We start from the raw sequence: 18,016 nt of genomic DNA, 5'->3' as shown, positions 1-18,016 counted from the left end.
TGGTATAAAGTAACAAAGTGCCGGATGTGGGCAGCAGAGCGGTTGTCGGGTTACCTGCCATGCGGGTCTTGAACGGTAGCTCGTACACCGTGAATCGTGGTCTCATTGTGCCAATAGTCCCACGATCGTGTTAATAGAATACATCCCTCTATTTAGAAAGGATAATTTGATTAAGATGTACTTTCATTGTCTTCTGAGGCTGTCGCTAGTGACAATTGAATAAGCATGTAAATGGTGCTTGCATATTTCACTTTATCATTTTTTGTGGGGAACTGTTTCTGGGGTGACTTTAGCTTTGCGTGTATCTTAAGGAAGATATTTCTGTTGTCTTGACGGTCTAACTGTTCTTCCTTAACAATTTGTAGTTTTATTCGCTAATTTTGAGGATGCAATCAGTAATTTGTATCTAGGTAGTTCAGAAACTGATATGAACGTATCATGCAGTTGCAAACATCAATAATGCGCTAATGATGATTGGTTACCGAATTAATTCCAGGGATGTATCGTAAATTACATTTATCGATTTAAATGAACCATCAGAATCGCTTACTTGATCTCGATTTGCACATAACATTTCGTAACTAGGCGATGAACGGTGCTGTATGAATAGATGGATCTATTGAGGAACTTCTATTCTTATACGTTTTATACATAGATGACCGATATTCTTTTCATTATATTATCGCTTAAAATTACTTTGTGTAATCACAAGTTTTCTTTGGTCTGCGACTTTGTCTGTTGCACCAGTAATTTAGGCTAGCATACATTTCTTGAAACCCATTTAGCTGTTTGAATCTGATTGGGTAACGAGCATACAAACATTCATAATATTACTTATGATGAGGGTATTAAGAATTACTCCATAAATACATCACGAATTTGTGTAATAAATGTTTCTTTAAATGCGATTGTTCGACTTATGTTCAAATGCATTAGAGCTATTGTCGGCTATGGAGTAATAGTATTCTAAGATGAATGGTATTTGAGTCTTACAGGTTCTGACTATCGCAAGTCTATCTTCATTATTTATTCAAGTATATATGTGTATTCTTCGTATCGTTTTGCAAGAATAAGATAATGGTATTGCCGTTTGCCTTTCCCAAAAACTTATTTCATTTCTGGTATACCTGATCTGAGGTTTAACTTAATTTTTTTGAGGCTTCGAACTGTTTTTGCGTCCATAAAAAAACACTATTTATAGATGAAACCGTACCATTCAAATTCTGAGGAATTTATCATTATTTTTCAATTTCAGGAAACATGACAATATTACACTTTTGTGGAAACCAGTTTAATTTAGATCTAGTTTTTATCGACAAGTGCACCGAACATTGAACTTGGGACCACACAAAAGTTAATCCAGTTTTTCAACAATAAAACGTTCCCAATAAGTACGATGGTTTTTGTGACAAATGTAGCGTGAAATGGATTTTTTATGAAGCGTTCCAATGTACGCAGATGACGATAAGGACAGTTATGGATTTGGACTACAAAACTATATTTTTGGGTACCAAAGATAATTCAAACTGCTCTGTTGACAATTTAACAACGTATGTCATGGTTTTAATTTTGAGGCATCATGGTGACAATGTAATGACCGCTAATGGTCAGTAGTTGAAGGTCATGAAAACTCAACAGATTTTTTTGTGGTGTATGATGACAAACAAAATTGTCATCACATGATTTGTCTGTCATCCATGTAATCTGAATCCTACCCTAATTCCTACTTATAGCCGATTTCTAAGTCCTTTAAGCATAAATTCTCCCTAGAACAGATTGCCAAAATGGATAGCTCTCCAACAACTTGCCATAAGGATCCATCTCACAGACCCGTTGCCTACTCCCGTAAATTCACACTATTGACGTCACTATGACGTGTCAATTGTGACTGCCGTAACGACCCCCAATTGACGCAGAGGGGGAGCGAAGACGTCAGAGGCTACCGACCTTAACCTGTTTTTGTGGAATCGCGAGAATAGTGACGCGGGAACTAAATATAGTTTGGGGTACATTTATAGCTGCGTGTTGATGTTACGAACGGTTTTTTGGTAATGGATTGGTGTGAGAACCTTGTCGAAATAGCAGCCAGGGATTTCAAGGGCATCAAATTACTCTTACAAGGGTTTGTTCTGAAATACTATAACAGGTTCGTGTCCAAGCTATTTTTGCGTTAGCACATTTCAGAGTTTTCTGACGCTTCATCAGGTTTTCTAAGACCCAGTTGCATTATTTAACCATAACGATAACCAAACCATAACCAGCTGTCTACTAGCCACTCATTAGTCAAATCGGTCATTTGACAACTGAAAATGATTCGGTTATACCTAGATTGCTACATCTCACCGTAAGTATTTCAGATCTGCCATTTCAGTCACAAAGTAGGTCAACATCATTACCTTTTTGACCGCAACGTCCTGACAGACATGAAATTCCGAAGCGTTCCTACTCCATGTACGACATTACTATATGATATAATAGCAACATATATTATCTGCGGTACACCTCGTCACGTTCACGTTTAATTAGCCTGCGCTCGCGCAGTGAAAGCGAGCGGAAACGCACGCAAGATGGCGCCCGAATAACAATGGCGTATTAATATCTTGCGAGGATGATTATGAAAGATTAATTTGTCGAAATTTAATGGTCGTTACTAAATCGTTTATCTTGGTGGTGACAGTTCGTTCGTTTTGATGGTGGGAAGGAAGGTGGTGGGATGAGATGAAAATTGAGGAAATATTATGATACTTCATTGTTTTTATAAATGATTTGTAGGTTTAATGTGTCAAGGTCAGCACAGTACTTGTAATTAGTCAGTTAATTTTTGTTTATAATGCTTGTTTTACATAAAGAAATCCTCATGACTTCAAGTTGTACCATAGCTAAGTGTCTGTTAACCGTGTGAGAGATCAAGATTATCTGAAGATATGATTGTTAAGAGATCGGAAGTTTTTGAATTTCATTCATTCATTTCATCAGACTATTATTTACTGCAATAACAAAACTTAGCATATATTTAAGTGTGATTTAATGTGTTAGTTACTGAAATGTGAGACATGCATGTGGGTTATCAAAAATGGCTCCTAGCCAGACGAAACTATTAGTTATTTTAGTTTGACACAGTTTTGTGTGCAATGTTCTGAGTTACTGAATATTTGAGTCTTGTATTTTGGTTAGGTACCTATTACGTTTCAGTTAAAAGAAACTCGGAAGAAAATGTCGTTTACCTTCGAAATACGAATATTTCAAAGAGGAAACTTTTTTTGTTTGTATTCTAACTGTTTCGGAGCCTTTAGCTCCGAAACTACTGAAATGATTTGAAAAATTCACCGTTGGGAAACTACACTCTTCCCTAGTAACATAGGCTATATTTTATCCGGGTACGGGTAGCAGTTAACCCGGGACGCAGGTAAAACCGCGGGAAAACGGCAAGCAATGAATATACCTAATGAACTTGTGACTAGCAACGATGTTAATATTATTAATTTTCTCGATGATTCTATATTTGCTTCCGTTTTAAAATACTTTGAATACCAATAAGTAAATACATTTTATTTAGATAACAATAAGTAAACACAAATAAGCACTTTAATGCGTTTAGATAAAGACGGTCTCCAATCAAAACGAAAACGTCTATGAATCATTATTTTAATGATGTTTAATTTTATATCACACAAAAGAGTGTGCAATGATAATAATTAGTCAGTAAGTCACTCATTACTAAAGTAAAAACATATTACTTTACACATTTCATACGGTTTACACGGAAACCGAGTCAATGTATCGCAATTACATAATTTTCCGTTTCATGCCATGAAAACTCGAGCGACCTCGAGCAAATAACATGTTTTTATTAAGTATAACATTTGTAAATAACGCTACACTAATTAGTAGGTAAGTTGTGCCATAATTATAAGATGCACTACAATTATTTTGAGATAACAATCGAGAAACAGTGATAGTTCATTATTGTTTGTAGGCTGCGGCTATAAAGGCCGCGTGGTTAGGAACGCAACGTTTTGTTTACACATCGTAAAACAACGCGGTCAAATTGAGTACTTCTTTTTTGGGAAGTTAGTTAATAAGAGCCAAGAAGACGCTCATTTTCTGTTCGATTACTGGGTATCTACCCATTTTAATTGTTTTTTTTTGTTAGTCCTAACTTACCAGGTATGACTTATGTAGGTTAGGTAGGTACGGTAGACCGCACATCAGTGGTAACTGTCATGCACCTTAACTCAATAGTAATAAGTACGATTTTCCTATAAAACTGTTACCACTGACCTGAAGTTGACTGTACGTACACATTTAGAAACAAATATCCTATAGTTTTCACTCTTGGAGTCCTGTGGGGAAAATAATCCCATGACCAATGCCCCATAAATAGTATTATATAACCATCAAAAACTCCATACAGAAAACCAGCCACACTATTCAACACATTTCATCGCAACCACGCCACAATACAGTTGACCACGAACATAGCAAACATTATTCCATTTAATGAGTTCCCGCGGTTTTCGCGGCTTCTCTTACGAAACAATATGGCGTCTATCTTAGTTGTCATCGGCGTACGTAACACTTGCGAACAGAACTAGGTGACCACGTAAAATGTTATAATTGTTCGCGTAATTTAGGATTTAATTTACTGTAGTTAGCTGAAGTGTTCTGTTGGTTGGAACTAGTTACCTACTGATCCTAATTTTGTCATCCGTAGGTATATTGATTGCCATACTGCTAGGTCAAATTTTCTTTTATTATTGTTTGAAATGTTAGATTGATAATAGCCAAATATTTTAGTTCGTCGAAAGATATTAGAGGCAAGAACCGTAAAGACATTTAGGTAGGCTAGAGTCTTGAAACCCAGGGCGTTTATATATGTATTTTCAGTATTACTGACATTTTCCATGTAGATTTAACAGTAGAAGATAATTTTAATTTGTATAGGTTTGGCTAAGGCTAGGCAAATACTACGTTTAATTTAAACTATTCACATGTATGTAATTTAATTCACATTTAAGTATCTACTGGTCGGTATTGGTATATTCCTACCTGATCCTCAGAGCAAAACAAGCGTTATGTCATGCTACCTGAGTTTTTTCAGAACTCATTTTAGAAAGGACTTGCACAAAAAACTTTAAGGAGAACAGCTGTTCACTATCGATCAGTTGGCATTGAAGAAAATATCGCATTAAAAAAAATGCAACTTTTTTCCAACGAAGGTTATGTTTCAAAATTGACAAGCGTTTTAATTTTAATACGAAGAATTTTATTTATTTCGATATTAACATGAATAATGTTGTTGGCTTTGACGAAATATTTTTTTAAATGTGTCTGAATCTTTAACATTCAATAAAAAAAATCTAGATTTTTTTTGTGAATTCCAAAGCAGGAAATCACTGCGCTTAAAAACAGATGTACCTATGAGAAGATAGAAATACGTAAATGGTATGAAAATTATATGAATAAAATAGGAAAAGAACAAATGAATAGCAAGGAAAATGAAACAAAAACTCCACAATTTGAGCAACATCACAAAAACCAATCTTACAAAAACAGCAAAAAAAGTAAAAAAAAAGAACTGTAATTTCTAAAGAATGAAGTTACAATTATAGCAGAGGTCCAGTAACAATTGGTTCGAAAGTGAAAGGAAGCGAAGGGCCGGTACAATACTGACCTACCACGATCGCGTCCGTCGTGCACTCACAGAGCTTGAAGCTACTAAATGGACCATTGCAATTATCCTATCTAGCTATTCTAGTAGGAAGGAAAATTGGGAGGCGAGGAATTGTAAGGGCCAATGATGATTAACTAGTCAATGATGGGTCAGATGGCGACTATTATTTGCTCAATGTTCCAAACGATAAGCATTTCCGACCGGTGCGGTGGGAATTAAGAAAAAAATTGAAATAGTTCGTCAAGTAAAGTAAAGCATAGTTAGCAGAAATTAGCAGCATCTGATAATGGCTGAAAACGGAATTTAGGATTAAGATGCTTAGATGATACTTTGACAAATTAACGATGGAAGATAATCCAATTTTAAGTCATTCAACAGAAAGCATCCAATCGAAAGACTGTAAAAGCAAAAAATACTGACAATGCAGGATTAGAAGCCTTAGAAAATAAACTTAACGATTTAAAAAGGTTTTACTTAACTACTTCAATCCAATTAGAAGAAGTTTATTAGGATTCTGCTTGCTTGATGGATTGGGAATTGGGAATCGCTCCAGATCAATCAAATCTCAAATTGTGTGACTGACAGTTATCTAGGGATAAGAGGTATACACTCTATCAATGTTATTAGAGAATACTTCATATTTACTACGACGATTATTGGAGATTCTTATGATGTAAATAAAAATATTTATGTATTAGATGTGTTGAAGATTTAAATATACATTTTTGTATTATCAAGGTTGTTTGCTCTAAAGGGTAGGTTATTTTTATTAAGGGTTCAAAGTATACTTTGATATAAAAATAAGATTGAACGCAGAATCAAGTTTTTGGAAACATGAAATCTAAGAGCCAATTAGATCAGATTGATCTTCAAAATGGAAGTAATTATTTTAATACCATTTGTAACATAAAGTTTATCTTAACCTTCCTTATTAATATCATAAATGCGGATATCCGGCTTTCTCGCTAAAACTTCTGAACCGATTGAAATACAATTTGTTACACAGATAGTCAAGAGCTCGAGAGTAGTTCCCTCTTTTTGCGGGCGAAACTGCAGAGAACAGTAAGTTTTATAAAATTCCTTTTGTCAACATTACCACAGGTCAGTGGCTTTTTCCCTGGTTTTCTGAAGTAAACAAAGGGTAACTGGTCGTTCAGGTGCCCCTGAACAATAGGCCCGCAACCTGTTACCCCGTGTTATGCCATTGTCGTTAACTTTAGCGCAAAAACTAAGCGTTTCTAAAGGTGTTTCGTTTCTTATAAACTTGTTTCCTGGTCAATCCCCTCTGGGGTGAACAATGCGAGTTTTTCTATTACTAGCTCAGTTTCTTTATTCAATTTGATCCAACTTATCAAACTCTTATGCAATAAGTTCAATTTTAAGGAAGACGTTTAATTTAAAGCTAAAGATTAAGATATAATTATTCCATAATTTATAAGTTTGCATCGCATCTGTACCACCCGTCCTTGAGACGGGTAGCTTTAATTTGTCTTTCATCCAAACTTCTTCAGTTTTAGCTCTCGAGTAAATTGAATTGAACTGATAAGTGCAAATTGTTTATAATTAGCTCTCACATAATATGTAACGACGTCTTCAGTTTTACGTAATACTTAGGAAATGGCTCCGAGGCTCTCGTCACCGTCACGTGGAATGTGAGCAAGAAATGGATCGTAAGTGCAGCTGTGGCAAAGAATAATGCAGAGACGATAATCCTAACTAATATTAGAAGCACCGAATCAATTTTATTTATCTGCATGCTTCTTTATGGAAGGAACGGCAAACCTAATCTTCAAATGATACTCTAGGATCCATTTTTGCACGATTCAAATGGGAAGCCTAAAATAAGTAATAGAAGTAGTTAACTCCTTGTAAGGAAATTCGAAGTTTCTACTCCTTAAGTATGCGTAAGATCTCCTAAGATCCCAATTTGACCACATTGTAATTAGAAGATGGCCTAAAACCATCTGTTTCATCAACGGTCTGATGTGTAATTAGACAAACCATTTCGTCGGTGTTAATTACTAAGCCAGTTTCATGTGGCCAAGCTATAAAAGTTAATTACTCTTTAATATCTTCCCTCATTACATCAAACCCTTGAGGATAATTTCGATCTCTCTAGTGCTCGTTCGACCATTCATAAACCTTTTGGCCTTGGCCAGACACACAATGACATAACTGCAGCTTAAAACAGTGAGTCAACGTCTGCTCTAATCTAGATATTAGGAGTGTTTACCTAAAACCATAATAAGGTCGTAGCCGATTAGCTTTCTACGAATGTTTACTCTATGAGCGCCGAAGAGCGCAGCCGTCGCGGTCCGCTCAGTTGCGACTCGGCTATGGCGCAGTACGCATGTAGCTCCCACTGCGCGACTCCCATTGAATTGTTTACGTGAATACGCAGTTTCCTATTTCATTGTTACTACGGACTACTGTTGACGCGAGTGGTAAATGATCAGTTTGTAGTGTGCTTGTGTTGTGTGAAAAATGGCTAACTTGACGCTGCGGTACCTGGATGAGTTGTCCTATGTCTTGAATAGCCGTAGGCATTTGGCGAATCAGGCGAAAGCATCTTCTGTCGGGGATTTGCTCAACGCCGAGGAGGAACGGTTCACACCGGTATGTTATGACACTATCGCACTAAGATTTCAATTACAAGTAACTGAGAATTTTAATCTGAGAGATCCAAACAGCAAAACTGACAATGCTGACGTTTGAGATTCGCTTCACCAAAAATAAGAACTGTTTTTTTTATGACACCAATTTCGTTTGCAGTTGATTGTTGTTAAAGTGAGATTTGAATGTCAGCGATTGGAGAAAAAGATTTTAATCATTTGGTTGCGACTTGTCGCAGAGATTGAAGGTCAGATTAATAATGCAGTGATTAGTTTGCACCGCATAATCGATAATTAGTTACAGGTAAAACTGTGGCTGTGAGGAAAGTAATCAAATGATTACTGCATTTACTGCAAATAAACATATTAATAATCCTTTTTGGAATATATTTGGAATATAAATAAGATATATTTAACATAAATAAGATAAATCATCGTCATTTTGCAGCACGTTGCAAATGATAATCAAAATGTCAGTAGGTTTAAGAATAATGTTGGTCGAACACCGAAAGCTAGATTTAACACTGGTTCTGATAGATTTACAAAAAAACTTGATTCGTGAAAGGAAAACGAGAAGCTAAAAGCGAAATGAGGTCGCAACGCATCGGCATTCAACCTTTTAGATGCAATCCAATAAATAAATTAATACGGTTTGTGAATAATGAAATGCTGCATCATCATTATTATTATTTAGCGGATTTTGATTACAGCCATGACATTAAGATCGAAACAAAATTGGCGGAGATCGTCAAATGTCAAAAACCATTAAGAAGTATTTAGATAATACAACAGTTATCAGTGAAAGTATTGATTGAAGACAAACGTGTAAAATCTTGTGCAGTCATAATGGTGTTTATCAAAAGCATGCCAATCACCGTTGTGGTTAATAATCCCACGCCGATTATTGTAAACACATCTTATGCTCATGAGATAGACTAAGTATGAAAATATTTAAAGTAAACACGCAACGTGCGACTGTGGATTTAAAATCGGAATTTCGGAACTCCCCCTTTATAGACCAGAGAGTTTGTGGTTTTGTAGAAACCTATTTGGTTGCAAAAAGAGTATTATTGCATAGAAAGGTTACATTGGCGTCAGATATCGGATACAATGAGAACCGGTCGCGCTGTGGTTCAGTGCTTCGGTGACCATTCATGAGAATCGTCTATGACCGTTGTGTTTATTCATAAATTTTTATATCGAACCGTGTAGGTACGAGTAACACCAGTAACACAGATAACATTGAATAATACAGGATTATTATTAACTTCCGATGCAATGTTAATGATATGAAATCGTAGACTTCCTCGCTTTTTGCTGCTGAACTGTATTAAATTAACTTGGCGTTATTTAAATAAATTGAATGCTTTAGATCTTTAATTCTATCTTTAAAACATGAATAAAATGCTGAAGGCAGCTGTTTATAACAAGAGGATTTTTATTTCGTACCTAGTTCAAACAACTTTATAGCTACCTACTTCGTTTTTGTTATTTTACTAGCCTTTGCGTTTAGATTTTTAATCGATTGTGAAGTTTTTTTTCTTATTCTGTCTACTTATTTTAGGTACGTAAGTGTTATGTTTTCCTGAATTTCATTCAAGTCAATAGGAACCTACTACAATCAAATGAGAGTTACAAAATTTTATTTCTCCAAAATACTGACGAAAATCAAGTGATTTCAATGTGTCGATTTGGCAACGGTTTATCATACTGTGTGAAAATATAACAATACTGCCATACGAAACATGGCTTAATCAAATTAAGACTTAAAAGATATAATTTTACAGTGCATTTTGCTATAACGGAATTTTCAAGTGAATCTTATCGTGTCTAAAGAATGGATTGATGACTGCTATTGCGAGTCGGAACGTTTTCGCTTATTTTTTAATGTTGAACAGTTTACTAGATTGAAATATGACTTTATAGTGAGTGAGTCCAAGTTGCTGAAGTTATTACTGTTATTTTTGTCAAATTCTTGCTAGTTTTGCGTCGTTTCACCCGCGTCCTAAACTATTTAACGTACCTGGGTAAAACATAGCCAATGGTAGGGGAATTTGTGATAAGGAAGGTAAGATGGGGACCATTCAAAAGTAAATTATCAATTCAAATATCGTGGCTTTCCACTAGTAAAAAAACAAATGAGTTTAGATCCAGACATTACCTTACAAACTTAACTGAACTGAACACCCATTGAAGATTCTTCTGAGCCCACATATCACTTTTGCAGAAATGGTATAGACGATATTTTCCAACTAGCAACTCTTGATGTGAACAGTTTACCCACAGAATAAATTGATGTAGCAACGTTTGCGGAACAACTGGTGCGGTCAGACCATTTGTGTTCAGTTCTCAAACAAACAGTGGAATTTCAATGATGTTGTAATTTTAACCACATGCACTGACTAATGATGAATAACTTGCTGTTATTAATTTAAAACCAGTTTATCTATTTATAAATAATTATGTTGACTATAAAACCTTTCTCAATAATAAAGCCTTTTGTGTTGATTAGTTAATTGTTAGATCAATCAGATCAAAGCAGTGATTTATTATTGTAAGTCTCTTCCTAAAAATTTAAGGTTTACTTATTTTTTTCAGACTATTTGAAGAGTTCAATATGAGACATCAACAATAACTAAATTCTATGTTCCAAAAAGAGTTTTCCTGACAGATAAACCTCCACAGTACCACCTCCTTTGATATTGCAGGTGAAATTAATCCAACCTGCTTGGTCTCCGGGGTATAAATTCTTTTTGGCGTGGCCTGTCACAACACTAATGTCCTCACGTGGCTTGCCTTATAACGTGTGGCACCACGGGCGCTGCTCAGAATTATGATTAGACCATCTATTAGGATTTCCTAGCTTTCCCGGATCTACATACGTAATGAAGACATTATTTTTCTCTTTTGATAGCATTAGTTTTGTCGCAAAATAATAAAGTAAGTATGCTGATGGTCGATTACCGGAATATACCACGAAATGCATCTCTGTTTCAAAATTACATATTTGTTATTTTAGATTCTATCCAAATCCATGAAGACTTATTTTATAAAACAAAATTCAGTTCAGGTTACTTTGTGATAGTTTATCAGTTCACTCATTACGACAGTCGGAAAATTTTCACTTATAATACCACAAGAGCTTCAAAATGTCAGAGAATTTTGAAGCTCGTGTGGTATTCGGGGGATTATTTTTCCGTCCCAAATGTCGGCCACAACCTGTCAGTTTGACATAGCAACGACCAGAGAAAATATTCAAAAAAAATTATCAGTATAATACCATGTAGGTTGTATAACGTGACGTCGAATGGTGCAATTCTATTGGTCGATATTTGGGTCGGAAAAATAATCAGTACTATTCCGCGTTCGAAACTACCCAATTCAAATTGAATTTAAACCAACGTCTGTAAGTATGTCATGTATGTATGCATACCTATTATTATAATTATACAAAAAAAATATGTGCTATTTACAACGTTATCAGCATACAGTAAAAAAACATTAGCAATTACGGAAAATGGCGATGCAATCAGTGCACGCAAATACTAGTTCAATTTAATGGCTTATTTATATTAATATTATGGTTTTAAGTACAAACCTACTTAACTTTGTACCGTTTCGCTTTGTACTTTGTGGTTACAGTATATTTATAAATATTTTTTCATGTAGGTAGGTAAGTATTATATCTGCGCTGCTTTGTTTCAAAATATTTGATGTTATTTCTATATAATTTCCTCATATTATGAATGCCTTCCGCAATTTGGTTAAACTTGTCTACTAGTATATCTAGAAGCCAATGAACTTTAATGTTTAATGAGTTAGGTAACATTTAATTTCTAAATTAATTAAGAGAATATTGGACAAAGCATGTAGTATTTATTATAGGCTACTTTCGTTGGATGTCCGGCTATAGGCCTATCTTCCTGACCAGGCACATTAAAAGTTTTTAATTACTTGTGGTTTTTGACTTACATAACCTGTGACGTCACAAGTCATGTTTCAGACGGGATGTCGTTGTTCTGACTGGGATTGCATTTAAAAATTGTAGAATATTTTGTTGTTTTATTGTTGTTAAAACCGAATCAAAATGAAACTTTAAGTACTTGATTTTATTTATACACATAACAGGTTAACAAGATACACAGTGACTGCTCAGAATACCATTTAAACGATTCCAATCGAATCTAATAATTTGACTTCTTCATCATCCTACCCTAATTTTATTTATTTTAATTAAATTATGATTGATCGAATACCTGCTTGATTTTGAGTTATTCCCAATTTGTCACTAGTACCGATTGGTCACCAACTATTTTTTCCATACACCAAGTCCCAATTGGTCATTCGAGCAAAATAAATAATTTAATATTTAAATTTTGAGTTCCGATTCGTCACCCGCATAAAATTTCACGTATCAGAGTACCGTCAGAAATAAAAGTGTTAGAAGAAATTTTAAATGAAAAACTTCGATGTAGGTAAAGGTATAGCTCTCATATAAATATAATAAAATTTACATTAAAACACAGGTGAAGACAACTTGGGCATTTTATAAACCCGAAAATGTGACTCGATACTTTTTGTGCCGGTAACAAAAGTACCAGGGGCCCATAAGTAGCAAAGAGATTGTATACATAAAAATGATGAATGATGGTGTAAATAAATTTAATTTTGAAGAACGACATTAAATTATTTAATATGAACTATTAATGTACACACTATACATATATATAAACTTAAGCTACTTATCTTTATACAAAACTAAAAATAAAATACTATATAAAACATAATATAAAAGAGCATCGATCAGGTGTCGAAGTATTCCTCCGCATCACTGTCCTCCGGAAACGTGCCCAGAAGACTGGCTGCATTGCCACGTTGAATGGCAATGCTAATTCTTTGTCCAAAGAATAAGCCAGCCCTCTGGTCACGCGAAGCGTCGACAAGCCTTTTCGCGATGTCCTTGTAAAGTAACCGCGAACTCGGGCCCCATGGTCCGAGCGTTTCGACCCCAAACGGCTCAAAACTATAATTTCCAATAAGGTTATTATATTTGCGCCGCTTGGTGGTCTCTGCAGAAGCTGCAGCCGCCCCAGCACAGACTGCCGTGCTAGGAAGATGTGATGGCGCCAGGGTGTCGACGCATGTTGCGTCCCACACCAAGGGCCTACCCATCTTCCATGGCAACAACGTCATACCATCTGGCCTCTTTCCATCGTCACGTACCAGTCCATTAGGCTCTAAAACAGCTGGTACGCCGGCGGTGGAAAGAGCACGACGGATAATGTCGTTAATGCTGGCATGCCGTGCAATACGACCAGCACTTCTGCAGCACGACAGACCATGGTGCCCGAGGCTGTCGACAGCTTCACCGCAATGGCAGCGATGCGGAGCAACACAGGAGCGCCTAATCGAAGGCATGTAGCTATCCGGAAGGTGTTGTCATCCAGCATAGTGCCTATGCTGGTTGACGGAATAACCTGCAACCATAGTCCAGATTCCCATACTCCCACAGCCAGCAGGCGAGCGCGCTCGGCAGCACCATTACACGTATTAAGAAGATCATTCCGTGTGATGCTGCAGAGCGGCCCATCCCACTGTCTCTGAGAGGAGGGGTCACTGGGCATAACCGTATTTGGGCAAGTCATTTTCCAAGCATTCAACGCATCGGCCAAACACGGCACCCCAAAGTCCACCAGTGAGGAAGATAGAATTTTCCTAGTGAGACTTGCGGTGCTGTGGACCGAGGAGAGGAATGCCGGTAAACTAAGACTGGAAATTTTGCGGACGCCGAGGCCTCCCAAGCGAATAGGCAGTGAGGCCTGTTGCCAGGCTCGGTCGTCCAGGGCCACATTTAATATTAGAGAAAGGGTGTTCCTGATAATTTTGTCAACTTTATCTAATAGGTTCGGATGTTTCCACAAATGAGAAGAGCGAAGGATATAAGTAAATTTTGGTCCGAAACAACAATATCGAATAAGGGTATATGCCGAATGTACATTAATTTTAAGTAACCTGTCCGAAATGTCATTGAAGTTTTGAATTTTTTCCTCTATAAAAGAGGAAAAAGAGATGGTGTAAATTGGTATGTTTATCTACAATTAGGAAAAAAACGTAAAATCCTGACACTCTTGACTGCTATACTCCTGTAAGTTATGCGGTCCTAGTACACGGTGGGCAGTTCCATGGACACTCGTTGATTGGTATATTACTCATCTAATTTATGCGATCCTGGTATTTTGGTTTTGGCCGTGCGGTGTGTGATGCCGTTGAAATCGCGATTTTATTAATAGCGTCTTGCCATATTCGGAAAAAACATAACCAAAATAATAAAAAAAAACATATTACAATATTGTAAAGCTTATCTTGTTGACAGTACTTTTTACAAAATAAAGTACGGATGACCAATTGGGACTAAGCAAAATAAAATATTTTATTGAATGACCAACTGGGACACGTTTTTTATGGATGCCAAATCACTAAAATGACGAATCGGGCATAACTCTTGATTTTCACACACTGACCTGTGATAGGTAAATTAGGTGGTTTGCAAAAGTATGTAGGTAGTAATTCTTTAACGGTATTTGATTAATTAACGTGGTATGCTTCGGAAATAGATTCCTCGTTGGAACGTTAATTAATCAAACATGTTTCCGAATATTGTGAAATACTCGATTAGTGGGTTAAGTTAGTTATAACTTGACACCCAGTTCTTTACAAATTGAAAAATGATAAGCCACGTAGTAATGCGTAAATATGGTTTTCTTTATCTCAAATTAATGTCGCCATCGCCTTAGTTGTGCGTGATATTGCTTTCAATATAAAACTAGGACTTCTGTACTGTTGTATTATTTTGTTCTAACCATGAAATGAGGTTCAATAAAAAATAAATCGATACTGGCAAGTTAGAAGTTATTGCATTCGACGTTTGAATTTTTTCCCGCTATATTTTTCGGTAACCATAGACAGCATAAACAGATTTTTCTGTATTGATTATAAAATTACATAAATTCCTACCTTATATTTCCTCATTTCACGAGTAAATTAAAAGCAAATTCAATTACACACTTAAAACTGAACAACAACAACATTTTAATACATAAAACACAGCTTACCATAAACAAGCGAACTGTCAAACTTTATACGACAGCATCCGCGTAGAGATTTACGCAGCAACACTTTCTGCTATTGAATTTTCGACCTTATTGCTGTAGATATTGGGTTGGTGAGTTGGTTTGTTTGTCAGATGATAGCAGGAAGCTGAGGGGAACTACAGGATGACTGCAATTGAATGAGTGCCCTTGCTAGCAGATCATCCTGTCATTTGAATGCGTCTCGCCATTGTGTGCTGGCCGTGACTGACGTAGGAGATGTCATATGGCATATACCTATAGAAGAATTTATTAGATAGTTTCTAATAAATTCCCACATGTGAGTTCTTTCGCGAATAGTTTCTGGATACCGTGATATCCCTGATAGTATTTTACCCTGCCACGCATGTTTACTACTTATACCTAATAAGTAACACACAGGCAAAACTAAAAATGTGTTAAAAAAAAACATATTTTATCCGCGAAAGTAGCTATATCTTTAGCATATCTCTTCTCAGCTATCTCTATAATTAAATCGGTTCAGTAGTTATGGAGTGAAAACTGTAGAATTAGCAAGTAACCTAAGCTTTGGTAAAATTTATAGAAAATATATCTACAATTTAAGATGAATTGCCAAATGTTGTAAACCACGTCGTACCTACATACATAAACACGAATATACAATATCCTTATTACAGAAATTATACGGTAGACTTAACTCGCGTACCTACTGAATTATTTAAGGACACAAGGTCAACGCCCTCTGCTCACATTATTTAGGGAAATTGTTAACAACCTGAAACTTCAGCCAAATACAATTATGTCACGCATGAAAACTCCACTAATAAGGTATTATAAATCAGTCTGTTCGCTTCCACGTAAATGCTGAAGCGAGTTAGGTAAAATTTCACGAGGAACTGGCATAAAACTGTAAGTCTTAAGACACGTCAATTAGATTAAAGACACAAAAAACCTTTTCCTAAATCTGACAAACGCTGAAAATTGCATCACAATCGATTCAGCCAAGTGTGAGATAATCGCGCAAAAACACACACAAACATACACGCAGGTCAAACTGAGGACCTCCTGTTTTAAGTCGGTTAAAAATATACCAATTTTATCGGTTCACAATAAATACAGAAACCATACAATGCTTTCAATGAGCACCCACAGTTTTGTGGCTAAGCCACAGATTTCTACGGCTTTGTCATTATTTTTTACGATACTAGAACATACTGAAAAAAAAAAAAACAAATGAGAGATAAATTCAGAATACCATATATTTTCTCCATTCTGAAAGAAAACTTCTTGTCACAATTTTCTCCGATCAACTTAACAACAAGCCGCAATAAAAAAAAAATCTTATTTCCGAAAAACACATTAATTAGACATCAAACTGTGTATTAAACTAATCACATCCGTAATTTTAAACTAGACATTTCCAAACTCAATTAAAATACATGTCTAACCAATAAAGAGGAATCAATTTCATTTTTTAATTACGTACGGTAAATAAGGAAGTTTGGAACACAGTCTTTTCGCATGCGAAAGCACATTTTTGTATGATTTAATGGCATCTGCGCATGTTATCACCGTTATGTCCAGTTCAAATCTTAGTTCGTATGCTTCACGCAACATCGGGTTGGGCAGTGGACCTCAACTTTTTGCGGTAAAAAATAAGAATATGTAATGTGGTTTACAGTTTTATGAAACTTGAAAGAGTTTTGCTCTGTCTTCAAACAGTTTTGAATATCTTCCGTTTTCTTCTTGAATTTAGAAGCTACAATAATGTTGAAAGCGTTCATTCAAATTAGGCTGAAAATAAACTCTTTCCGATCTACATAAGACAGTCCCCAAAACGCCTATCCTTCACTACTTCCTATGTGTAGGTACTAGGAAAACAGAAAAAATTAACAAAATTTTTGCACAGGGATTTCTGGGTTGTAATGAAATCTTGTCGGTTTCTGTAAAAGTAACAAAGTAAAAATATACTATAGCTATTATTATTATGTGGTATAGTTGCCATTTGTAATATTATCTACATTTATAGACGAATATTCACAAGCAATGATATATTATATGTGATTGTATCATTGATATCATATTTAGCCGACCTTGTCTCTTGAAACAGGAAAGTTATGCAATAGTATTGACAGTGTCTATTTTAGTCGACTGTTATAATTTAATTTATTAGTACAAGCTTCAATCAGTAATCAAGTCGGTTAAAATTAGGAATCTTTAAAACCTCATTTGATCTAAATCCCTGGTGTAATTTGAGAATTTATTTATTTACTAGCTTCCGCCCGCACCTTTGTCCGCGTAGAGTTCGGTTATATCGCGTTTACAAGAGAATTCTTCAAAAGTCCGGGATAAAAACTACCCTATGTTCTTTCTCAAATTCAACTCTATCTCTGTACCAAATTTTATTAAAATCAGTTCAGTGGTTTAGACGTGAAAGCGTAACAGACAGACAGAGTTACTTTCGCATTTATAATATTAGTAGGGATTTAGGTTAGTCAACAATTATGACACAATAACAATTTAGTTAGTGTAACAGTTCATAAGAGTTATACAATTGCAACAATCCGAAAATTGATTTCTGAAAGGAATCATATTATTGTATTATCATAGAATTTTATGTG

General features: G+C 35.6%; 2 protein-coding genes across 3 annotated transcripts in view; one reads left to right on the top strand and one right to left on the bottom strand.

The window, feature by feature from the left end:
* Window positions 1-8,404, bottom strand: part of LOC110377045 (trichohyalin) — a 36,122-nt gene extending 27,718 nt beyond the window's left edge. Inside the window, exon 1 of the mRNA XM_064040280.1 lies at window positions 8,183-8,404. Within this exon, the coding sequence (XP_063896350.1) occupies window positions 8,183-8,243 (61 nt within the window). The 5' untranslated portion in view covers window positions 8,244-8,404. The remainder of the gene's footprint in view (window positions 1-8,182) is intronic.
* Window positions 1-18,016, top strand: part of LOC110377044 (rho GTPase-activating protein 27) — a 123,246-nt gene that overhangs the window by 21,927 nt on the left and 83,303 nt on the right. The gene's annotated exons all lie outside the window — the stretch shown is intronic.

The sequence above is a fragment of the Helicoverpa armigera genome, chromosome 22 (genome assembly GCF_030705265.1).
Source record: "Helicoverpa armigera isolate CAAS_96S chromosome 22, ASM3070526v1, whole genome shotgun sequence".
Classification (NCBI taxonomy): domain Eukaryota; kingdom Metazoa; phylum Arthropoda; class Insecta; order Lepidoptera; family Noctuidae; genus Helicoverpa; species Helicoverpa armigera.
Note: the sequence above shows the minus strand (reverse complement) of the source record. Positions and strands in the feature narration are given on the sequence as shown.